The 26,808-nt window shown below is 40.1% G+C and overlaps 1 protein-coding gene across 5 annotated transcripts in view; it reads right to left on the bottom strand.

The window, feature by feature from the left end:
* Positions 1 to 26,808, bottom strand: part of NR1H4 (nuclear receptor subfamily 1 group H member 4) — an 85,990-nt gene that overhangs the window by 40,731 nt on the left and 18,451 nt on the right. For 3 of the 5 annotated variants that reach the window (XM_025402137.1, XM_025402138.1, XM_025402139.1), the window contains exons 2-4: positions 24,673 to 24,807; positions 23,727 to 23,859; positions 4,540 to 4,905 (exon numbers count right to left, since the gene is read on the bottom strand). In XM_025402137.1, the coding sequence (XP_025257922.1) occupies positions 4,540 to 4,905; positions 23,727 to 23,805 (445 nt within the window). In that variant the 5' untranslated portion in view covers positions 23,806 to 23,859; positions 24,673 to 24,807. Of the gene's footprint in view, positions 1 to 4,539; positions 4,906 to 12,155; positions 12,288 to 23,726; positions 23,860 to 24,672; positions 24,808 to 26,808 lie in introns of those variants that run through there. The other 2 variants (XM_025402135.1, XM_025402136.1) reach the window with 1 other exon arrangement.

The raw sequence follows: 26,808 nt of genomic DNA, 5'->3' as shown, positions 1-26,808 counted from the left end.
CTGACCTATTTGGAAATGCAGCCATTTGAAATTTTCAGTCAGATGCTGATCGGTTTTGTTGGTTGAGGTTTGAGGTTTGAATCAAAACTCATTCAGACATTAGCACATTTCCAAAAGCCTCACTGATAACTGAGGGCAAAAGAAAGCTCTTGATTTAATCTAGTGCTGGGAAAGTGGCAGTCATTGTCACTGTGCGCGATGCTTGTGTTCCAAAGTTATTACTTAAAAAAATTGAAAACCATCATTTCTCTCATTGATGCCATAAATACTTATGACAAATAAAAACACCAAAGCAAATTAAAATATTTTTAGTGGAACCAGATAAAGAGACCAATGTAATGAGGAAATTTAACCCTGATCTTTGTTTTGTTTCTAAGGTGTCTTTTTTTTTTAAATTCTCTTGTGTTTTCTTTGTTTTAAGTATCACAGGTCTGACAAATCTCCAGTGAAATCCTAAAGCAAGAGAGCTGGTAAATTCTAATATATAATATAATATAAATCTTGTACAATCCACAAAAATGGCCTGCAAAATACATAATATCCCCATTTTGCAGATCTGAGGCTCAGAGAAAGTAAGTGTTGTATAGTCTTTAAGGATTAGCTAGCTCTATATCTACTGCACCTCCCATCTAGTCTAGTTCACATCCTATTACCAGAGGCAGGAACTTGCCCGGACTCCCTTTGCAGCTAACATGGTGGATATGATTTAAGCTCTTGTAAGACATTTAGAAAGTAGAAGTAAGCTGTTCTGTTGTTTCTACTGGTAAGAGGGATGGTGGAGTTTTGCTGTGGCAGCATCCTGGCTTCTAGTCGCTAGCTTTGAGGGTATTGAAAGGCAGGGGGCAGGGTATTCATCGTTTATAGCTGCACATTTGTCAGGCAAGCCCGGCTCTGGAGCTAGTGATTGCCAGTGAAGGCAACTTCCTGATCCCTAGATGGCAGCTGAGGCAGTGTCTTCCTGGAGCCAACAGTCCTGAGGTGGCTTCCTGAGTCCCCATCTTCTTGCTTTTGGCAGAAGAGCAACCGGCAGGCCAGTTCTGCAGTGCGGCTCTGAGCGTCTCCTGGAAACTCAGCATAGATCCTGTTACTTTGACTCTTCCAACTTCTGTATTAATTCCTTTCTGCCTGAATTGTTGGTTTCTGTTTTACTTCGCTGAACTCTAACCAGTAAATATTAAGTAACTTGTTTATTCAGCCAAGAAGTGCAGAGCCTAGATTCAATGTGAGCTTGCCAGCCCCCAAAGCCCACGCTCCCTTTGATGGAAAGCTACAGAGTAAAATTTGCTTTGCATCTGCTGAGTGCAGATATCCAAGAGATGTGCACGGGGGAAGTGGACGACGGGGTCAGTGGGGATACCAGGTTGACTGAGCAGCTCTCACAAGACCTGCAGGCATGAGGCATTGGTCCTCTGATGTGCACTCCACCCTATTCTGTCCTTCTCCTCTGGTTTTCCTCACAGCCCTTCCTCATTCCTTATTCACTAAGCTGGGATAATTTTCATTTGTTTTCACAGGAGAACGCGTAAGGAAGACAAAGGAGCCTGTTTTTGGCTTTTCAGTCACCAGAGCTTAAGCCCCCAAATCCTAAAGACCAGATAAAACTTATTCAAGTCGGGAGGAAGCAGAAAACTAAAGAGGAAGTCAAAGAGCTAAGACATGTTAGGTACCTGAGAAGGTCCTGAGCTCTGTCCCTCCCAACTCCCTCTCCCCAGACAGAATTCTAGGATAGGTGGATTGAGAGATGATAGAAACTCTATGTCATTTGGGATCCTAGAAGACGAGGATTCTTGTGCCCTTTCCTGGGTAGAACTGGAAAAAACCCTAGGGTTCTCTGCACCCAGCATGGCATAGAGCAGATGAAATGGCGGCATGGTTTCTCTGGGCAGCCAGGCATCCCGACACAGCACTGAGGCTACATCAGAACCCACCCACCTGAGCTGAATGAAGGAGACAGACAGGGCCAGACGTGATGGAGGAGTGTGCTCAGGACCCCAGGATGATGCCACAGAGACCTTTCCCACTGGTGACTGAAGACCAAATAGAACAGCACTCTAACAGATCTCGGACTGTGTCAACAGCTGTGGCACCAAGCCCCACCCAGTCCCACAGCTGTGAGACCAGAGCCCCACTCCCCAGTGCCCAATCCCTCCACAACCCTACCTTAATCCTGGTACTCAGATAAACCCCCAGAAGAATTTTGGCTGGGGTGAATGGAATGATCCTGAATAAAATGAAATAAAGTTTCCACCAGAGCTTGAGACTGAATTAAATCCAATTAAAAAAAAATAAAGTTACATTTCTCTCACATATGGGCTGTGAGTTGAGTCTTGTGCTCACTTACTACACAGTTTCCAGTTAATTTGTACTCCAACCCTTAAGAGTCATGGGTCAAGGCCAGGCGTGGTGGCTCATGCCTGCAATCGCAGCACTTTGGAAGGCCGAGAGAGGTGGATCACTTGAGGTCAGGAGTTTGAGACCACCCTGACCAACATGGTGAAACCCTATCTGTACTAAAAATACAAAAATTAGCTGGGCGTGGTGGCTGGTGCCTGTAATTCCAGCTACTTGGGAGGCTGAGGCAGGAGAATCACTTGAACCAGGGGGTGGAGGTCGCTGTGGGCCGAGATTGCCACTGCGCTCCAGCCTGGGTGATAGAGTAAGAGTCCGTCTCAAAAGAAAAAAAAGAGTCATTGGTCAAGAACAGTGTTCAGCAAACTGCAGCCAGCCATTTTTGTTTTTTGTTTTTTGTTTTTAATTTTCCTGCCTATTTTTGTAAGTAAAGCTTACTGAAACATAGCTATGCTAATTTTCTACGTGGCTGCCTTTGCACTCCGGTAGCAGAGTTGATTAGTTGCAACAGAGGCTGCCGTGGTGTGAAGCCTGAACTTGTTACTGTCTGGATGTTTACAGAAAAAAATGTGCCAATCCCTGGTATAGAACATGGGCCCTGCCTGGCTCCAACCCATCCTCTCCCTTACATGCTTGTCCTTTTCCTGACACCATGGGGGCAAAGTCTCAAATCAAAATCAATGGAAAAATTTTGTCTTTCTCTGCTGTTAAAAACATACTTATGTCCAAATCCAGCTTCTCCTTCCTAAACCTCCCCAAAGGTTGGCTCTCTTCTGACTACTTTCTTCGTCTCCTTTTCTTCTGTGATCCTGCACTTCCTTGTAGATTTCTATCTTGATTACTTCTATTCTATATCCTTTGTGGGTTTCTCTTCCCCTGACCACCTTTAAGGTAAGTGTTTTCTAGGGTTGTCCTTGGCCCACTGGTCTCACTCCATTTACCCTGCCATGCCCCAGAACTCTTTGCAGGTGGACCAAGTTTCACTTGGTCATAAGCACAGTTCACAAGAGAGAAAGACAAATTCACTCCTAAGGAGATAAGCCATCCAAGGTTAGTGACTTCAGGGGTTCATTCCCTTGGCTTAGAGAACAACTGATACCTTAACACCTAAACGGACTGTTTGGTTTTCTTCCTCTCGCCACTGAATTAGTCAATATTACCCTTGAGCAGACAACTGAAGAGCAGAATGATCACTTAGTAGACAACCAATAAAAGGCATCATAGCCTGGTGGTCAATCATATATATATAGGCTCTGGAGTTAGATTATAAGCTACAGTTTTGAAGCTCTTATTAGCTACGAAAACTTGGGTAAGTAGATTAACGTCTATGCTTCAGCTTCCACTTCCATAAAATGGGCATAAGGCACTCAACACCACTAATCATCAGGAAAATGTAAACCAAAACTACAATAAGTAGCACCTCACTCCATTTAGAATCACTATCAAGAAATCAAAAGATAAGTTTTGGCAAGGATGTAGAGAAAAGTCAACCCTTACTGCTGGTAGGAGTGTAAACCTGTGTAGTCATAATGGAAAACAGTACGACGTTTCCTCACAAAATTAAAACTGTAACTACCATGTGATCCAGGAATCCCACCACAGGGTATATCTCCAAAGGAAATGAAATCAGTAAGTCAAAGAGATATCTGCACTCCTATGTTTATTGCAGCACTATTCACAATAGCCAAGATAGGGGATCAACCTAAGTGTTCATCAATGGATGACTGGATCAAGAAAATGTGGTATGTATACATAATGGAATACTATTCAGCCATAAAAAAGAATGAAATCCTGCCATTTGTGATAACATGGATGAGCCTGGAGGATATTACATTAAGTGAAATAAGCCAAGCACAGAAAGACAAATACCATAAAACAACAAAAACAAACAAAACCTACAACAAATTCAATTTAATCATAAGTTCCCTTTAGCTATGTGTGAGGTTGTGAAAAGGAAAAAAAGCTAAATACTCCGACTAAGCTAGATACTCTAACAGTCTTAAACATTAAGCTAAAAACTCTAATAGTCTTTTCCTACAGATCTGTGACTGCACAACAAAGGTGAGGAGGTAGGAGCAGAGAAGGAGAAAATGGGAAGTTGCCTGGGAAAAGGGAAGCAACTAGTTCAGGGATTTCAACAACCAATACAGTAAAATCTGAAAGAGAAAACTGACAATCAAAGATGCTTACCTTTGCACCCCTCACAGGTCAGTGCATTATAGTGGTATCCAGACGCTCTGTCTCCACAAACAACACACAGCTCATCCCCTTTGATCCTCCCTGCTGACGTGCCCATGCGGGGCTTCTTTGTTACAGGCATCTCTGCTACCTCAGTCTCTCCCTGGTAGAGAGACTCAGCTGGCATTCGCCTGAGTTCATATATTCCAGGAGAGTACCACTCTTCAGGCTGCTGGGGGTAGAAACCCAGGTTGGAATAATAGGATGAGGAGGAAATCTGTGGTTGAACTTGGGGAAACTGAACATTGCTGTATTGAGAGTATGGTTCCACTTCCAGGTTCTGTCCCAGAGGACCTGCCACTTGTTCTGTTAAAACACCTGAACAAAAGTGACAACAAAACTGGAATGAATGTCATCATTCTGGAAATTAGAGAGGCAGTTTGGCGTAATGGTTAGGAGTGTGGGCTCTAAGAAAAGATTGAAACATTTAACTACATAAAAGTTTACAACTTTTTAAGAGTATATATACATAATATAATTAAATGACAAATTAAAAATGTTCTGCAACATAGAGGACAGAGTCATCTCATTAATGTATAAACAGCTCTTGAAAACCAATAAGAAAACATTTGAGAAGCTATGGAAAAAGGGATAAAGGAAAGGAATAGTTTTAGAAATATAAACGTAAGTGTTTTGTAAATGAAAAAATGTGCTCACCTTTGCCAATAATTAAATTTAAATTGAAACTAAAACATTACCATTTTCATCTTCAAATGTGTGACAGTTTAAAAAGTTTGATTATACACACTGTTGGGGAAACAAATACTTTTTGGGGGAAATTTGTGAATATTTTCCAGTTTTTTAAACTTCAATGTCCTTTTAACCCAGCATAAATTTTCCACTGCTTGAAAATTTATTTTAGAAATATCCTTGAACCTCTGTGAAAAAGTGTTTTGTAAAAATATTCACTTGCAGCAAATTTGCAGAGCCATAAATTGGAAAACAATCTAAATATTCATCCATATGAGTCTGGTCAAATAAATTTGTTATATCCATACACTGAAATATTAAGTAGATGTAAAACAATTATTTAGATTTCTATGTGCTGTCATGGAAAATTTCTACAATAAGGTGCTATATGAAAAAGGCAAGCAATAGACCAATGTGTATATTCACATGGGTATTAAACACTAATGGGGTGTGTGTGTGTGTGTGTGTAAGTGTGCAGGTGTGTGTGTGCAAAGGCAAATTTCTGCATGATACAGAAGAAAGTAGGTGGTGGTGACTGTGAGAAGTGATATTTTTACATTATATTCTGGGAGAGAAGATTGCATAATTTTTTTTACTGTTTGTAGTTTTTGCCATGTGTATATGTATGCGTTATTTTAATCATTATAAAACAAAGGAGGAGCTTTAAAAAAAGAATACAGTGCCTGCAATCTATCTACTGTATTCAAATTCCTGCTCTGTTACTTACAATCTGTGTGCAGCTGGCAATTCCTTAATGTCTTTAAGTTGCAGTCTTCTCCTAATAAAACAGAGAATAATAATATCTACCTCACTGGGTTGATATAAAGATTATATGAGATAATGTGTGCCAAGTGCTTTGCTAAATGTTTGGCACACAGGAAGTGCTCAATAAATTATAGCTGACTTAAAATAGGAATAATAATTATTATTCTTACTACCATCATTATTAAAGGAGCCCCTTATTTAGAAAACCTCTAGGTAATAGAAAACCATCAGGTTATGAAAATGCTTCTATTTCCTGGAAACATCAACTATGGCTCTTTAGAAAATAAAAATATTTAAATTATGCAAATACTGAAAAAATAGACATAAATAAGAGATAGGAAAGTTTACAAATGTGTCTGACTCTTCCAAATGTTGTCAGACAATTTTAGACCAAAATTCCAGTTCCATCTCTTACGAACAGTGGGACTTTGAGCAAATTATTCAAACTATTGATAAACATCGGTTTTCATGGCACCAAGTTTGGGATGATAACATCGATATCAAGGGTTAGGCTGAGGAATGAATGAGATGATACAGATTCACAGTTCCTTATCTGAAACCCTTGCAGTCATATGTGTTTTAGAAGTCAGAATTTTCAGGATTTTAGAACAGAATACTGTGCTATTTATATATCCCTCCCAGCACAGTCTGGAACAGAACCCAGAGTCAAATACAGCAATATTTTCCACAGTGAAATATATGAATATTCACAGTCAGTGCAATAAGTGAAGACTATAAATAGTTTCACATTCATTCAGGTCAGGTTCTGTCACCAAAAAAGTGTGTGCCAAACTTTTAGAAAAACGTGGTTTTTTGGGGCTTTGGGGATTTCGAATTGGCAATGCTCTTTGCTGTGCTCAAAAGATAGTTGAAACGATTACTATAATTATTATGATTACTATCACTATATTTTGCAGAAAACTTTTATAGAGTTCTTTGTAGCGGCAGGCACTTGTATGTTCTCATTTATTTCTCACAAAACCCTATGAGTTAGGTAACATTATTAACCCCCACTTACAAATGAGTACCATGAGACACGTAGAAGTCAAGCAACTTTACTTCTACCTACCTAAGTAGATGCGATTTGAGCTCTAGGAGTCTAATCTCAAAGTCCATGCACTGAATTGCTGCTCTCTGGGGGTAATTTCAGGTGTGTGATGCTTAAAAACATGATATTCAAAGCCCCTCTCTGCATCCTCCTACTTGCGTTTGTTACCCCCTTCTTGGCCTCCGCTTGCATATAACGGGTCTGCAGGTTTCTGCATCACTCTACCCTTGCTTTCTTTTCCAGCCATTTTGCATGTTTGGATGTCTCTGTTTCTTGAATGTGTCTTGCTGCTTCCAGACTCAGGATTTCTCCCACCTGCTGCTTCCTGAGCCTGGAATGGTTCTCAACACAGCCAACCCCTCCCAGGGCTTCATCTCATTAATGTCCACTTATCTCTACATTCCCTGTAGGTATTGCTTCTCTTGGGAAGTTTTCCCAACAGAAAAGGTTACCAGGTCCCTGGGAGTCATGTTCCTGAATCTAGTTATATGGCATTTAAAAACCGTTACTTACTCTACCTGGGCTCCCTCTGTTTATCTGTAAAGAAAAGACTCCACCCTAGATGATCTTCTAAATCTTCTTTATATCTAAAAGTCTCCATAAGTATATGACTAATAGTTTATGAACATTAGAATTCAGGGCTTTTCTACACTGGCAAAGTTCAGAATATACATATTACATGTTGAAAATAATGCTTTCTGCATTAACCCAGGAAATGATTGACAGAGCACATGGTATACAGTATCTGGACAAAAATCAATTTCCTTTCCTTCTGTCTGACTTATCCATATAAAAATAGCATACGCCAGGTACGGTGGCTCACGCCTGTAATCCCAGCACTTTGGGAGGCCGAGGTGGGTGGATCACGAGGTCAAGAGATTGATATCATCCCGGCCAACATGGTGAAACCCCGTCTCTACTAAAAATACAAAAAAATTAGCTGGGCTTGGTGGTGCACACCTGTAGTCCCAGCTACTTGGGAGGCTGAGGCAGGAGAATCACTTGAACCTGGGATGTAGAGGTTGCAGTGAACCAAGATCACGACACTGCACTCCAGCCTGGCAACAGAGCAAGACTCAGTCTCAAAAACAATAACAAAACAAAATAAACAACAACAACAAAAAAGAGTATGTCTAACAGACAAAATATTTTAGAAATGGTGCCTTGTCTTACCACCACAAAATGGAAGGGGGAAAATATGGAACTATTACACAAAAAGAAAAGATAAAAATAAGCAAAATCCTGATCTATTTCATCACCAAATACGATGAAAATTTCTGGAGTGAACGGAATTGAAAAAAACTAAAAAGTATTAAAAGCATTTAGTTTCACTTACACTTAGATTTTATCCTCTAACCTATCTTATTCCCTTAACTTCCCTTCCTCCCTCAGCCCAATTTCTTCTGCCACAGCTCTAGTAAGGATAAGTAATTTGCCCAAGATCAAAAACCGATAGAATCTGGATTCTGTAGCATCCAAGGAAATGTGTACAGTTTTTTTTTTCTCCTCATATGACAATTCTAAAATCTTTAAGCATTATTTCAATAAAACAATTATTTTCATAATCAAGAAACACAAAGGAGTCCCAAGTCAAGTCAGATAATGATATCACTGTCATATCACTCTCTGGAATAATCTAGATCAAAATGGAAAGTTTTCACAAAGATACAGATAATATCATGCTAAAACAGTAGGACATCAGTAAAAATATGAGAAAAGTACACAATAATATTAAATAATACTTCTATTCTTGGCCAGATGCATTGGCTCATGCCTGTAATCCCAACACTTTGGGAGGCCAAGGTGAGTGGATCACCTGAGGTTAGGAGTTCGAGACCAGCCTGTCCAACATGGTGAAACCCCGTCTCTACTAAAGAAACAAAAATTAGCTAGACATGGTGGCAGGCGTGTGTAACCCGGCCACTCGGGAGGCTGAGGCAGGAGAATCACTTGAACCTGGGAGGCAGAGGGTACAGTGAGCCAATATCGCGCCATTGCACTCCAGCCTGGGCGACAGAGTGAGTCTCCGTCTCAAACAAAACAAAACAAAACAAAACAACAACAACAAAAAACCTTCTATACTCAAAGCCCATTCACTTCTAGCATTTCATAGTGTGCCCCCTAAATCTCCACAAATAGAGAAGTAATTACGCAGGAATCTTACAACCAAAGAACCAGCATGACCAACATATTCCAAAATGGTTGGACTAGGACAACTTCCACCATTAACTGACCATGAGATCTTAACTGGCTAAGCTTTTCCTATTTCAATCTCTTCTGTAAAAATGGGACTGTTGCTATCTCAGAAGATAGTTCTGAGTGTAAAATACGGTTGTTGAGAAGCAGTTTTGGTAAGTCGAGTGTCATTAAAAGACATGTTTCCTAAAGAATCTAGCAAAATCCTGATTTTAGTGATAGTTAATTGATAGTTAATAAGTAATTATTAACACATAGTCTGTCTTGATGATATAAGTATTAGGATAGTTCTTTCATTACAAATATATATTTATAAACATATGCTCATGCTCTGTGTGTGTGTGTGTGTGTGTGTGTGTGAGATAAACACTTGCTATTTAGCAGTCACTGTGTTAGGGTCTGAGGATATGAAAGTGAAAAGACACATATGAAGGCCCAGCCTTTCTCTTGTTTGTGTGTTTTGGGAAGTGGGGATGTCAATGGTTGGGACAAAAATAAGTAAACAAGTAAACGAATACAACATTGTCTGGCAGAAAATAAGATGTGGAGGGAGTAGAGGTGTTTGACTTTAATTTAGAGTATGCTTTCTGAAAAGGTAAATTTATTTCTGTTTTGATACAATTTAAAAGGGAAAATACATATTAAAATTTACATTTAGGAATTTTTATTTTGGAATTAGTCTATCAAAGAGTATGAGAATTAGGATTCCTTTGTGATGGTTCTCCATGAAAGTTTAGGAAAGAGTTCTTAAATGAGAACACATGGATGGACTCCAGGGGAGTCTGAGAAGCCCTGAAAATAAAGTAAAATTTTTCTAGATAGACAGTCTCCAGGTTTCAACACCTTCTCTAAAGGAGTGTCATCTGAGGGAACTTTCTGAGGTGATAGAAGGGTTCTATGCCTACCAATACGGTAGCCACTAAACCACATAGGGATATTGAACCCTTGGAATGTGGCAAGTGATACTTAGAGTCTGAATGTTAAATTTTATTTAATTCTAAGTTAAAATTTAAAGTTGAATAGCCACATGTGGCATATTAGCCAGTGCAGCTCTAAGGAGTCTGGGACCAGAACCACTGTACCCCCAAATGGGAAATCAGGTTTGCATAAAAACAATGGCACTCTCCCATAATCTCACAGTGAGTTTCTGATGCTCCTGAGAAAGGGTCCAGGTTATATCCAGCTTTTCATCCCTGGCAGAATGCTGACCATAGTAAATGTTTAATGAATGTCTCTGTTGAATTGCAGTGCCTAGAAAAGTTGCTTTTTCTGCCTTACTTTATTTCTTAATCCATGGTTTCTTCACTAAACGGCAAGGCTTTACCGCAAAGTTGTTTGCTATTCCTGGCATTGGGCCTTTATGATGTTAGTGCCTCTCCCTGCCTTGTCAGCTGATCACCTACTTCTGGTCACCTACAGCAGGAGGCCTGCCCCAGTTCCCCCAGGTGGAATTCACCTCTCCTACCTCTGTACACACTTCTATTATGGCACGTATTGGAAGTATATACAATCATTTCTTTTGTTTACAGGCTTATCTTCCACGCTGAACTTGAGATGGTATGAGATACTGCCTAAGAGTGCCCTCTGAGCAGACAAATCTGGATTCAATTCACCCACAACTTGTTAGGGATATGAACCTGGGAAAGACATGGAACTTCTTTAAGCTTCTGTTGCTTCCTTTACAAAGCTGAAATAATGTAGTGCCTGCATGAGAGGCTATAATAAAGATGAACTAAGACAAAGAATATAAACTGCATAGTGCCTGACACCACATAAACATGCATACTTTTGTGATTGTTGTGATTCGTCTGTGAACTCTTTGATGGAAAATATTAGATTATATTCTCTTCTTTATATTCCTGGCATCTAACTCAATGCCTGACACATAGTAAATGTTTATCAAATGTTGGTTAAATTGAAGTAAATGGGAAATTTGCTTCCCTGGCCTTCCAATTCATTTCCATTTCTAAATACGGTGTCGATCACTTTTAAACATCACATTTAAACAAAATGGTATGCTACCAAGTCTATGAGCAAAAACATGTTCACAATGATCAGTTTTATAAAAATTATTCGAGTTTTTTCTTGCTGGAAATTTAAAAGATGAATTTCTGTTTTAAAAAATATTAAAATGTGATTTACATTATACTGTTTTAATTATAATCTATGTTTTAATTCAGAGAAAACCAAGAGCCTGGGCCTAAAGCTCAACTCTGTGCTTATCTGATTTTTTATGGACTGTTGGAAGAAACCTGTTGTGAAATTACTTCATTAATTTGTGTTTCCCAAACTCTTCATTTCTTTTTACCACAACCTACAGTTTTAGATACATTTTATCTCATATCCCCTGTACATACTCCTACGTATGTAACTGAAACAAGATTTCATGAAATACCACTTGTCTTTACTCCTTGAGGGACACTCTGGTATTTCTATTCTATGTTCTAATCCAGTTTTTAATGCTGGTCAGAAGACACTAAATAGATTTTGTGATCCCCTGGGAACTGAGACTTGCCATTTTAGGAACACTGCATTAAACAATGTGTGTTAAAATGTTTTTTCAAGTGTCCACTGATATCAATGTTAGAACTGTCTAATGTTTGGTTTGGAAGAATAGTGATAATTTGACATAATAGTCTATGAATAATTTTAAGGGAAGCATCCTTAGATTTCATCCCAATAAGATATTCGTCTGTTTAGAATCCAATAAAAATCACTCCAACCCAAACTCCCACCCCAGTCTTCTGGGTCTGACTGAGCCACCAGCTTTGACAGACATCTGTTACTGTCATCTCCAACCAAAGTCCCCAGATTTCCTCAGTCCAGTTGCAAGAGCACGACCTGAGAGCACCTGTGAACGGTGTCCTACCTTTTGCGGGCTTCATACTCATCATTTCCGTGAAAAATCCTGACGGTGTACAGCTGCAGTGAGGACTAATTTGAATTGGATTTTCTAACTCCTGAAACTGCATTACCATTCTTAGCTTATTCACAGCAACTGAAAATGAGACTAGGTAAGGAGTGAGAGAGGACAGAGGTTGTGTGGTTTACTGATTAACTTCATTACGGAGCAGAATATTTGTAAATGTTTATGAGAAAAGTCCTCAATGCCAAATTGCCTAGTAAGCTGGAAACCAGTCTCTTAGATAAACATTTTGGGGGAGCACTTTTCCAGTTTAAGAACTTTTAGAAGGTAGGTTTCTGTTCAGTGGCTCTAAAACTGGATTTGGAGGTCAAGTGCCATGCTCCAGGTCCTGACATTTGTTCCCATCAAAAGGTGGCAGAATGGTATGATTTAAAATGGAATGGTATGATTTAAAATGGAAGCATTTTAAAGCATAATGCTTGATGTGATTTGGCTGCGTCCCCACCCAAATCTCATCTGAATTGTAGCTCCCATAATTCTCATGTGTTGTCGGAGGGATCCAGTAGGAGATAATCAAATCATGGAGTTGGTTTCCCCGACACTGTTCTCGAGGCTGTAAGTCTCACAAGAGCTGATAGTTTTATAAAGGGTTTCCCCCGTCGCTTGGCTCTCATTCTCCCTTGCCTGCCACCATGTAAGACATGCCATCTGTAGTCCCAGCTCCTCGGGAGGCTGAGGCAGGAGAATGGCGTGAACCCAGGAGGCGGAGCTTGCAGTGAGCCGAGATTGGGCCACTGCACTCCAGCCTGGGCGACAGCGCGAGACTCTGTCTCAAAAAAAAAAAAAAAAAAAAAAAAGACATGCCTTTCAGCTTCCACCATGATTGTGAGGTCTCCCAAGGCATGTGGAACTGTGAATCCATTAAACCTTTTTCTTTATAAATTACCCAGTCTCAGGTACGTTTTCTTTTTTAAGATGGAGTCTCACTCTGTCCCCCAGGCTGGAGTGCAGTGGCGGGATCTCGGCTCACTGCAAGCTCCGCCTCTTGGGTTCACGCCCTTCTCCTGCCTCAGCCTCCCGAGTAGCTGGGACTGCAGGCACCCATCACCACGCCCGGCTAATTTTTTCTGCATTTTTCGTAGAGACGGGGTGTCACTATGTTAGCCGAGATGGTCTGGAACTGCTGACCTCATGATCCGCCTGCCTAGGCCTCCCAAAGTGCTGGGATTACAGGCATGAGCCACCGCGCCTGGCCCTCAAGTGTGTTTTCATCAGCAGTGTGAAAATGAACTAATACAATGCTTAACAGCGTGATGCATGCAGGCCAGATGACCTGGCCCACTGTTGTATAGTATTATAGGGGCTGAATTGTTCCCACCCCCCAAATTTAATACAGATACTCCTTGACTTACGATGGGGTTACATCCCAGTAACCCCATCATAAGTTGAAAATATCATAAGTAAAATGCATTTAATGCACCAAACCTACCAAACAGCATAGCTTAGCCTAGCCTACCTTACATATGCTCAGAACACTTACATTAGCCTACAGTTGGATAAAATTATCTAGCACAAAGCCTCTTTATAATAAAGAACTGGATATCTCATGTAATGTATGGAAAACTATGCTGAAAGTGTCTCTTTCACACCATTGTGAAGTCTAAAAATAGTAGGTTGAACCATTGTAAGATGAGGATGTATATATGTTGAAGCCTTAAACCCCAGTACCTCAGAATGCGACCTTATTTGTTGATAGGGTCATTACAGAGAAAATCAAATTAAAATTAAGATCCAATATGACTTGTATCCTTATAAAAATTGGAAACTTGGTTACAGAGACAGAAACACAGAAAGGGAAGTTGATGTGAACACATAGAGAGGAGACGACCATCTGTGGGCCAAGGAGAGAGCCCTGGAGCAGATCCTCCACCCACAGCCTTCAGGAGGAGCCAACCCTGCTGACAATTTGATTTTGGACTTCCAGCATCCAGAACTATGAGATAATTTCTGTGGTTTAAGCTACCCAGTGCATGTTACTTTGTTACAGCAACCCCAGCAAACTAATACATCCAGGCTGTCTTGGCACTTATTGGCTCTGTGGACAATGGACAAATTCCTGAACCATTTTCTGCCTTGATTTCCTTGGTTGTAAAACAAGGTTGATAACTATATAACCTCAAAGAATTATATGTGATTATTAACTAAAATAGTATTTATAAAATGCTTAGCACAACAGATGGCTACCCGTCATCACTATGTTGATGTTATGATTGCTTAGCTTTGGACTCATGTTGTACCTTGGGTTGCTTATTGAACAGGAATAATTCTATTTTTTACTCTGCAGCATAACTTTTGGACATCAAGCTTAAGTCTACTGGTTGTTTTTTAAAAATGAGGGCTTTAGAAGGGGACTCAGTTGATCCAGGGTGGAGCCCAGGCATAATGTAGCCAGATGCACTGTGTAACCTTATGTAAGTCTCTCAGCTTCTGTGGGCCCCATTTGTCCACATCAATAGATGGTAAAACACAGATAATAATTCTTGCCCTACTTAGGCCTGTTCTGCAGATAAAATGAGATAGTAAATATGAAAGCAGTTTTAAAAGGCAAAGGTGAGCTATACAAGTGGAATAATCATTGCTAAGACATTTCTATAGCCTTCACAAGTTTCCAAAGTGGTTCTATATGCATTATCTCATCAGATCTTCACTTGCACCCTTTGAGGGAGGTATTATTTCTAATTTCCACTATCTTTAAGCCTATTTCTAAATATATATATATATTTATATATATATTATATCTATATATAAATCTAATATATATCTAATATATCTATAGATAAATATATATATATTTAGAAATACATATATATTTTTTATTATTTTTTATTTTTTATTTTTTATTATTATACTTTAAGTTCTAGGGTACATGTGCAGAACGTGCAGGTTTGTTACATATGTATACTTGTGCCATGTTGGTGTGCTGCACCCATCAACTCGTCAGCACCCATCAACTCGTCATTTACATCAGGTATAACTCATCATTTGCATCAGGTATAACTCCCAATGCAATCCCTCCCCCCTCCCCCCTCCCCCCTCCCCGTGATAGGCCCTGGTGTGTGATATACCCCTTCCCGAGTCCAAGTGATCTCATTGTTCAGTTCCCACCTATGAGTGAGAACATGCGGTGTTTGGTTTTCTGTTCTTGTGATAGTTTGCTGAGAATGATGGTTTCCAGCTGCATCCATGTCTCTACAAAGGACACAAACTCATCATTTTTTATGGCTGTATAGTATTCCATGGTGTATAGGTGCCACATTTTCTTAATCCAGTCTGTCACTGATGGACATTTGGGTTGTTTCCAAGTCTTTGCTATTGTGAATAGTGCTGTAATAAACATACGTGTGCATGTGTCTTTATAGCAGCATGATTTATAATCCTTTGGGTATATACCCAGTAATGGGATGGCTGGGTCATGATTTGTCTATAGTCATCCCATTAGTAAGGTATGAAGCTGGGACTTTAACCCAGGTCTTCTGACTCAAAATCCCGTGGTGGAAAAACTAAGGTACACTTGCTGTAATTGCCAAGAAAGAGGAAAAGAGTGGTGGTCTATAGGTGTATTTCAGTTTGAATTTCTTGATCAACGGTCGCCATCTGCAAAACCATTTTCAGTTCTCAGTTTACTTCTGACCTCATTCTCCCCTCCTCACAATCCCAGAGCTATCCTTGCCCTGAGAGGATCATAGGTGAAAGAGCTACCCAAAGGATATGAAGCTAGACGAATGATTCAGAATTTTCATTTCAAGAATTCTCCACTGAGTTTTTCACTGGCCAAAATAAACGGACCTGTCGGTTGCCCTCAGAAACATCTATACTAGATAAGAAATGAGCAGGATTATTTAGTTGACCCAGGAAACCCTTGTTGCTGAGTGAAATTCACACAGAATGTTCTCATAACAAGACAGATTGGGTACCTTTGCATTTCTCTTAGGGATGATCAATTGCCTCATATTATTTTTTCCCTAAAAATTGATTTTTTTTCCTGAATATATCTGCTGTCTGAAACAGTAACCACTAGCTATGTATGTCTATTTATTAGTCTCTTTTCACACTGCTATAAAGAACTATCCAACACTGGGTAATTTATGAAGAAAAAAGGTTTAATTGACTCACAGTTCTACATGGCTGGGGAGGCCTCAGGAAACCTACAATCACGGCAGAGGGTGAAAGGGCAGCAAAACATGTCCTCAAAAGGCGGCAGTAGAGAGAGTAGGAAGGGAGAAGCACCACACACTTATAAAACAACCAAATCTCATGAGAACTCACTCACTATCATGAGAATAGCATGGGGAAACCACCCCCATGATCCAATCACCTGCCACCAGGTCCCTCCCTCAACATGTGGGGATTATAATTTGAGATGAGATTTAGGTGGGGACACAGAGCCAAACCATATCAGGCTATTCAAATTAAATTAAATTAGAGTCAGTTCCTCAGTCACACCAGTCACATTTTAAACGTTCAATAACCACACGTGAATAGTGGCTACCGTATTGGATGAAGTAGATCTAGAACATTTCCTTCATCACAGAAAGTTCTATCTGATGGCACTGTTTGGCACAATATTTGGGAGCACTGTGAATGTTGTATCCCTCATGCTGAGTGGGGCATCAGTTATGACGGCATGAAAAAAGGGAGGTCCCAGAGTAAATGTTGGCAATGCTTTTTTTTTCTGAGAACTATCCCTCAGAACAGACATGGTCAGCAGACTTTAAAGGAAGATAATCTTATTGAAAGACCTTCCCAGTTGAGAAGGTGAATAGAAGTATTCTCTAAGCCTGGAGACCTAAACATTTGATTTTGTTTCCTTGTCCTGATTATATTTCAGTTGCCTACTTACTAAGTATGGAATGTTTAGCACATTATTTAACATCACTAAATATTCATTGTCACACCATAAAAGGAGAATAGTAATGGTTCCTACCTTATAGGTGTGTTGTGAGAGTGAATTTTAGTGGCAAATAGAGTACTTGTGGTGTATCAGGCATTCTTCTTATCACCCTATTAAATAAGGCAAGTAATTTGCACAAAGTTAAGGAATTTGTCCAAGACCACAGGGTAGTAGATGGCAGAGATTGAAATCAACCCAGGAAATCTGTTAACAAATCTAAAATGTACTTAGCTTGATATCTGACACATGAATTTCTATAAAGCACTCAAGAAATACTAGCTGTTATCATTACAGTTATTTTTATTGTTGTAAGTTAATATATTTGCAATATGATTTTATAGTCAATCCTTTTCAACTTGCATCCCTAAGAATCTGTTTCTTAGCCTGCAAGGTTGAGAGCTAAGGCCTAGACTGCAGTGGAATCACTCACCAACTGGCCAACTCTCTGACTCATTGCACACCTTTTCCAAACTCTGCAAGCCCTAGCTGAAAGAAGCAGTAATCTATTTTGTAATAAGAAAAGGCTCATTCAGTATTTCTTTCCTTCTCCCATTTCTTTACTCCACTAACAAGAGAACCAGATCTGAGATTCCTTGGGAAAGAAAAAACCAAAGTCACGGTAAATTAAATGCCTTAGAGATTGCTTGCAGCTATGGAAGAGCTGTGGAGAAGAAACAGCAGTGGCAAAATATTTCAAGTATGCTAAAGCAAAGCTTCATTTTATCTGAGATAATGGTATCTCGCCATCTTTTGGAAACTTTCAACTTTACTTCACCCAAGAAGTCAGAACTACATTCACTTGAGTTGAACTCAGTGAGATGGAAAAATACCTGAAATCAAATGTCAGAAATATTCTACAAAACTGCATCTCAAAACCTTTAATTGCATTTTAAAACATCTGACTGATTCTGTAACACCTGGAAGATTCTTTTAATTTAAGCAGAAGTCATAGAGAAGAAGCAGATTTCAAAGTGAGTGTATTCTGATACAAAGAAAGCATGAGGAGCCTGAGGAGGGAGGATGGCTTGGGCCCAATAGTTCAAGGCTGCAGTGAGCTCTGATTATGCCACTGCACTCCAGCCTGGGTGACACAGCAAGGCCCTTTCTCTATAAAAATAAAAATAAAGAAATAAAGCGCACCCTGAGAAAACGGACATACACAGCTGAGTGAAGCATAAGGCAATGAGAAATAGCCAAAAGAAGTGAAAGGGATTAGGATCTACCTCCTGACACTTGCTAGGCCTCAATCAGAATGGGGTTCTGGAAAGACTATTAGATACAATATTAAATGCAATACAAGACAGGGATTCCAAAGCTGTTGTTAACAATGTAATAATGCAAACGTGAGATAGAATATGTGTTCCCTCCTTAGGGTACCCAGAAATTTATTTACATATTGTTTGCTTTTGTTTTTGTTTTGTTTTATTTTTTTGTTTGTTTGTTTTTTGAGACTGAGTCTTACTCTGCCGCCTAGGCTGGAGAGCAGTGGCACAATCCCATCTCATTGCAACCTTCCCCTCCTGGGTTCAAGCGATTCTCCTGCCTCAGCCTCCCAAGTAGCTGGGATTATAGGCATGTGCCAACACACCCAGCTCATTTTGTATATTTAGTAGAGATGGGGTTTCACCATGTTAGCTAGGCTGGTCTCAAACTCCCGACCTCTGGTCATCTGCCTGCCTTGGCCTTCCAAAGTGCCCAGCCTTATTTACGTATTGTTGATTCTCTCTGGCCCCTTGAAAGTTCTTTGCACTCCACAATGTTGAGATTAGCAGTACTTCCTTCTTTTAATGAGTGGAATGGTGTTTATCAACAATTTAAAATGTAACAACTACATTTCAAACTCTGGATTAATTGTAACAGTTTAGGATGCCTTGCAGCTTACAGAGCACTTTCCCGTACAGCTCATTCCTTCCTCCCAACAACCTGTGAAGTGTGACATTATTATCCTCATTTTAAAGGAGCGAAAACAAGGTCAGAGAATCTCACTTGCCTCTGAGATTTCAGTTCCCTCTATTTTATTCCTTATTTCCATTCCCAGTGTCACTGTGCTACGTGAATCAGGAACCACTGTACCAGGAGCATTGGTTGTGGGAGGATAAGACTGTACTTTCTCTTGCTGCTTCTCTTATTGTTGGAATGCTTTGTCTCTTAATTTAGTCTTTAAGTTTTTGTAAGTTTTGAGTTTTTAAACCATAATTTGCTAAAAGTAAATATAGACTTTAGTTAATATACCATCTCCTATCGTATTCATTCTGTCAAATGGTGGGTGGCTGTGGACTTTGTCATTATTACTTTTTATTATGTACTAGTTGCATAAAACCTTGCCTTATTCATTCAACAGAGACGCCTTTTTTATCCACTAAATTAATCTTTGACCAAGCTTCCTGGCTTGCAGGATCTCCCAGAGGAAAAGAGACAAATCTCTGTGTGGTAACTGTGTCCTTCCACCCCCAGGCCTCTATGTGGTTTCAGTTACTGATGGGCTAGATTCCCATCTGGATTTATCAGGGATGTCTGGCAACAGAATAAATTAAAGGACTTCACGGAGGTGATTCCAACCCCCACCTCTCTAATTCCATTCTGTCCAAGTTTCTTTTCTTCTTTTTCTGGTGGTGCTGTCACATCCCTTCAGCCCATCTCTGATCTGGGCCATATCTGTGGCAACTGATCATACACGAGCTCAGATGATGACCTCAGGCTGACCGCCTGTCATTTCAAGAGCATGCCGCCCATCCCTATGCTTTCTGCCCAGGACTTCTCTAATCTCATAGGAGACAGCTTGGCCTGAGCTCAAAAACAGTCCAGAAGTGCGGGGAGTTAATGCCGCCTGGGGTGACGCTCAACCAACGGGGGTCAGAGGCCAGTTAATATTAATATACGCTCCAGTCCCTGACCCTTCTGCTGACAGTTCTCTGTGCTATTCCCAGTGGCATCAAGCTGGCCTCACCCACAGCAAGGATCTTGACAACTGACCTCTTTTGTTTTCCCTCCTTCCCTGTCACATCACCCACTCCCTCGCCTCTGCTCCCCCATCACCTCTCACATAAACTGCCTTCACACAAGTCCTCATTTGGGCTCTGTTTTTTGGAATAAACATTACAGGAGTGAAGACATTTCCCCTTCACTCTAAGCAAAGCCTTTGAAGAGTGAGGGACCCATGGTCACCTCTAGAAGAAGCTGCAGGTTATCACTGAAAAGGTCATTAGTGTCTCCAGCACCCAATAGTGAGTGCTTGTCAGTATTTGTCTTTAGGTCACCTTCTAAATGCCTTAAAGATGTCATTGAATTACGGCCTTTATAATAACCTGCAGTGAAGGGAAACATGCCCAGGACCACCTTAAAAGGACCTGTTGAGCCATGTACCGGGTGAGTACCATTGAGTCACCACTTCCTGACATGGACAACGGTAGCATTTTTGTAGACTCAAATGTTTAACCTAGATGGGGTCCTAGAATTCTCAGCCTGATAATCTACCTTTACCAATTGAACTTGAGTGAGTTGTTAAGGTTGCACAGCTGGTTAATGGGAAAGCAGTTGTCTACCCCTAAATAAAAACAAGTAGAAGACAAGGCCTTTCTGAGTCCATTCCAGACTTTGGGCCTTTGCATTTGGTATTGCCTTCTCTTCAGGCTGAGCTCAACTGTGGACTCCTCAGGGGCCTTTCCTGACTATACCACTTAGAGCAGCCTATCCCTCCAGACACTAGGGCATCACTCTATTTTGTTGCTTTCATAGCATGTATCACTACCTTGGGCATCTTTAGGTCCAAATAAGATATAAAAACGATACGATTTTGTTTATTGCTTTATTTACAAGTTTATTGTGAGTTTGTTCTGTCCTAGGATCTTGCCTGTCCTATTCCCTGCTTTATTCCAAGGCCCAGCATATTGTCAGTGCCCGATATTTGAAGAGAAGAAATGACAGCTATCTGTAGACTATTCCATTAACCTTGTTTGCCCTTATTGTAACAACATGACTGCTGTTTTGAATACACAGTTAACCACTGGAAAAGAGTCCAGCTTTCTGGGCAGTTGAACCCATGGATTAACCCTTCTGAACCCCTGGGATAGCTTAGACCCAGGAGTACTGAGTTAGGCCTGTGGGCTACTCATTCATGGGCCAGTCTTTTCCCTGATGCCTTCCACTCTAAACACACGAAGAGGCCATAGAAGCCATCAGTGTCATCATGACACATAAGAAGATGAGGAAGAGGAATAAAGGAATCAGAATTTTCTTCATCCTCCCCTGTGGCATACCTTTAGCTCAGGTATGATTTTGTTTTTGTTTTTCTTGAGATGAAGTCTCGCTCTGTCACCAGGCTGGAGTGCAGTGGCGCGATCTCGGCTCACTGCAACCTCCGACTCCCTGGTTCAAGTGATTCTCCTGCCTCAGCCTCCCAAGTAGCTGGGATTATAGGCACGCGCCACCACGCCCAACTAATTTTTGTATTTTTAGTAGAGATGGGGTTTCACCATGTTGGCCAGGATGGTCTCGATTTCCTGACCTTGTGATCTGCCCACCTGGGCCTCCCAAAGTTCTGGAATTCCAGGTGTGAGCCACCACACCCAGCCTAGCTCAGGTATGCTAAGTGGAGTGAGACTGAGGGCCTAGGGAAAAGAGATTTGAAAATAATGTTAAACTTGGCTCTACAGCCTAGTGGAGAAAAGGAAAAGGAGTCCTAATGGTCGCACATGGTCAGATTAGCTTACCAGAAGAGGGGACCAGATGAAGAGTTGAGGAGACTGCTCCAGAGAAGAATTATAGCTGTGCATTGCAGCTCATGCAGCTCATGCTATATATTCTCAGAAACCTTAAATGCAGTGTTAGGAAATGGAATAAGAATGTGGTCCAGCAAAAAAGAGAGAGGAGAGAACCACACCATAAAAGCAGAAGGCACAGTGCTTCCTTAGCAATCATTTTGAGATGCTTCTAACCTGATGGCATCTTCATGGTTTTTTCCGTATTTACTGACATCTTTTTCACCTTATGGCTGCAGAAATCACCCTGAAATCTTGTGTGCTGGCTAAAAATTGGGCTAGCTTGGAAGGAAAACACTACAATTTTTTTGTGTGTGTGTACAAATTGGATCTGAATAGATTGGTTTATGAATCATGAGGCCTAAGCTCAGAAATCTCAGCCTACAGTCATAAAATTTTCCAGCAGGAAATGGCAGTTTTTATTTGAAAAAAAAAATCTTAAGTGGAATTTTTCTTTATCAGTGGTATATGCCAACAGTCCTAATTATTCTGTGAGTTCTGATTGCTAGAGGAAAAAATCATTAAGATGTCTATACATTGATTTTGTTCTGAGGAACCATAGAAGGGGAGGCAGGACAGAAGCAAATGGTGAAGTGGCTAGACATGGAGGCAGGGCCTGCCACTGCCCTTGACTGCATCTACAGGATGAAGATAAGCCAACTGGAAGAAATAAGATGCAGCAAGTACTTGGGAGAACTGGCATTTAATAAATAATTACTGCTGCCTTTGGTCTCTCTGAGAGTTACTGATCAACATCTGTTTTTTCCCTAAACCTCTTTTTCCTTTCCTTTCTATTGTTTATTACTGGACTCTTATTTATCAAGTGCCTACTAAATATGCACTGAATAATAAAATATTAATGAAATATGGTCACTGCCCTTAAATGCATTTGTACTGTATGGAGGCAGGTAGACATGTAAATAATTATTACAAATAATGACCCCTTTTTGGAAATGGCCTAATCAGCTATCACACACTAAAGTGTTAATGACTAATAGGTAACAGCACAAATTATTAATTAACAGGTCCTAGGAATATCAGCAAGCAAATAAGCAGTAATGCCTTCATACATTGAACTTTGAGGAACTTCTAGTGTTTGCATTTTCACTATTATGGTATATCATGGCCCATATATTAACGTAGGGTGAAAACTGGGAGCATCCTAGGCTCCCAGCAGGGCCATTATGCAGAAGGGAATTATTTTAACACTGGCAGAAAGGCTCCCTGCCCCACCCAAAATATTGCCTTGGCTGACTCTTTGTTAATGTTCTCAGTTGAAACTCTTTATAATGAGATGTTTTTCATAAATGCATAAAGTGGAGCAATATATCATTTTATGGTATCATCTAGTTACAGATCTACTGAAAACTACTTAGTACAAGTCGTCCTCAATCCTGCTTAAATGACTAATCCTGACACTGTGCCATAGATCCCCCAGGACCGGAGGAACTGCAAAAGGAAATCTGCCCAGCTATAACCTAAGTAAACTCAGCCTTTAATAGGTATCATATTAAGCCATAAGAATCATGATTTCATAGTTTAGTACCTGCTATAATAATATTGGAATTAGCCTTAGAGCAAGAATCGCTTTCTACTCCCTGCTCTGTTAATTATCTAGCCTCGCGGCCTTGAGCAATTCACAAAGCTTTTGCAGTCCTCATCTATAAAAATGAAGACCATTAGGTTCTATGAATCCAAGGTCCGATCTTCCTCTAACCTTGCAGAGTAGCTAACATTGATTGAGTACTTAGAAGGAACAAAAACATGTTCTTGACCCTGGGTTGGACTCATCATCTAGGCATTTCCTCATGTATTCCCAAATCATAGTTTGTTCTTAGTGACATTCAAATGAACTTGACAACTTACCAAATAAATTTTCAGAAAAAGAAAATTCATCTGTGGTAGGCAAATGGGAGTGTTCAATGAGATTCATTTTTGATCCCATCCAAATTTTTCAATTGAAATGCACTTTCTTTATGGTGGCCTTCAAAAAAAACTCCTGAAAGGAAAATAAATAAATAGAGTTTGTGACTGTGGGGATGGGGTACAGGTCAGTTAGGAAAGCTAGGGAAGGAGAGAGTGAGATCGTTTACAAGAGTACAAATGGCTCCCTTTGAATGCATTTTACTATAGCCTTTCTGTATATCTCTTTTCTCAATATTTATCATTTTTATACCTCATTTGGACCTAAAAATGCCCAAGATATGTGCTTTCATAAGAGATACTCTCTAATTTATCTGAAAAAAACATCATATATTTTCATTCAAATTTCAGCCTTTGGGAGATTTGGGCAAGATATGATGACATTTTGACTATGTCTTTATTAGAAAAAAGAAACATATATAAAAGGCCTTGATTTAAAATGACATGAATCCATCCCAGCTACTTGGGAGGCTGAGGCAGGAGAATGGCGTGAACCTAGGAGGTGGAGCTTGCAGTGAACCGAGATCGCGCCACTGCACTCCAGCCTGGGTGACAGAGTAAGACTCCGTCTCAAAAAATAAATAAATAAATAAAAATAAATAAAATAAAATCAGATGAATCCATGATTCATTATCTTAAACTTTATTCTAAAGTAGAATAGGTTTTTATAAATATTAATAGGGATTTAAAGCCACTTCCTACTGGAATTTTTTTTTACTATCCAGGCATTATGTCAGCAGATCAGAAAATCAGAGATCTTCCTTATATCTGCCTTTTAGAGGACATTTCAGGGGCTTTCATTTTCACTGTCATGATCTACCTTGGTCATGCATTGATCTGGGGCTTTTTAAAAAGATACAGTAAAAAGAAAAATAATGGTAAATCTCACCAAAGTGTCTGAAGTTTCATCTTGAGGAAATGTCCAGAAGAAATCCAGGAACCCAAGAGAAGCAGTGTTCACTTTGAGCTATGTCTCTAGGTCTTCTTTTCTTCTTTCACTCCTTCCAAAATATTTTCTACCTCCCTAAAGAAGTAATTTGAAAGGATAAATAATTAAAAGTGATAATGTGTGCTATCAGAATCTCTTTTCCCAAGCTGTTTTCTGATGATGATTTTCAAACCTTTTTTTTCTGTCTCCACCAAGACATGACTTTATTTACAAATAAACAGCTATCTATATTTGCTGCCCAGGAAGAGAATATAGTGGATTTTTTGGATAAGTATGTATTTCATTAGTATTTACCCACTATTCACGTCTCTCTTTCTCTCTCACTCACCAAATGTCCTAGCTCAAACAGAAGTGAGTTTCAGATGCACTTGGCTTCTGGGAAGGTAGTGCACCAGAAAACTGTTTGCTTCATTCATTCATTTATTCATGCTTGCAACAAATATTCAGTGAGCATATATTCTGCACTAAATTCTGTGCTAGATATTTGAAGATAAAATGGCAACAGGAAAATAAACATTCATGATCCATGACATCAAGCTTAATTAGGAATAAATATTAAACAAATAATCACACAAATACACAGATGATTATATATTGTCATGAAAGCTGTTTATGAGGACAAAGAACAGGATGCTGTAACAGAGAGGTTTGGATGTGAAGAGATAGGGAGTCAAGAGATAGAGAAGTAGCTGAAGGAGGATGCAGTTTCAAGGGCAATTTTTAAAGATAGGTGATACTAGAGCAATCTGCACTGATGGGAAAACACCAGAAGGGAACCAGCTGAAGAAGCAAGAATGAGGGAGAGTCTCCTGAGAAGACACACAAACTGTGTCCACTGTCAGGTCCAAGCATATCTGGGTCCCTCTGGTAAACCAGTGGTATAGCCTATCAAATTCCACCACACCCTACTGCCAAACTCTACGATCCATTAATATAAGGGGCTTGGTGGGAGAAAATCCATTCTAAACTCATGGGGAGCTAAGGACCATGAACTTCACCCCAAAGGAAAGCCTTAGCCTTAGAGACATGTGTAATTTTTAGTGTAGCTGTGTTTGACCAACCCAAACTAGATTCAGGAGACCTTCCTACCACCCAGAGGTGAGAAGAAAAGGGTTGTAAATAAAAATGAAGTCTGGAAACATTGGGGTATAAGGCAGATCCTTCCAGTGCAACAAGCAGAAGAGACAGAGCTCATTTCAACCTCACCCTCATTCTCAAACAACTCTGCCATATGTCACCGTGGAACTTTGAACCCAAGAGGGCTGGGCAACAGAGGTGCCCAGCAGGGGAATCATGACTACTGGTTGGGCACTGCTCTGCCCCATGGACACAAAATGGAGTGGAAGGAACAGCCAGAGCAGACCTAGTTATAAACATGAAGAGACCCCAAGGCACTCCTGAAATAACTGGGGAGTTGTCGGGGAAGGAGGCTCTGATAGGGAGCTGGAGGTCCTGAAGAGTAACTCAGTAAAAGTTGAGTTTCTGGCTAGGCACAGTGACTACTGCCTGTAATCCCATCACTTTGAAAGGCCAAGGCAGGAGAATCACTCAAGCCCAAGAGTTCGAGGCCAGCCTGAGCAACATGACAAAACCTCATCTCTACTAAAAATTAAAAAATTAGCTGGGCATGGTGATGCACACCTGTAGTCCCAGCTAGACTACTTGGGAGGCTGAAGCAGGAGGATCACTTGAGCCTAGGAGGTCGAGGCTGCAGTGAACTCTGATCATGCTACCGCATTCCAGCCTGGACGACAGAGCTAAAGTCTCAAAAAAAAAAAAAAAAGTTGAGTTGTTGTTATTAACAGAACCTCATTCATACTCACAAGCTAGTTGAGGACTAGGGAAATTCAAATTTCAGTATGTACATATCAATTGTATAAGGATATATATAATGTGTATATATAAATACATATTGAATCATGATACTACATGTGTATACGTGCCTGTATATTGTATGATAACTGGACTTAAACACTCCCACTCTGCATCAAAATTTAGGCAATTATTGTTTTAGAGCTTCTCCTATTTTGGGAATAGGAAATTCCACCATTTCCCATAATAATATTTTCCAGGAAC

The sequence above is a fragment of the Theropithecus gelada genome, chromosome 11 (assembly GCF_003255815.1).
Source record: "Theropithecus gelada isolate Dixy chromosome 11, Tgel_1.0, whole genome shotgun sequence".
Taxonomy (NCBI): domain Eukaryota; kingdom Metazoa; phylum Chordata; class Mammalia; order Primates; family Cercopithecidae; genus Theropithecus; species Theropithecus gelada.
The sequence above is the reverse complement of the archived record's forward strand: the minus strand, read 5'-3'. Positions and strand labels throughout refer to the sequence as shown.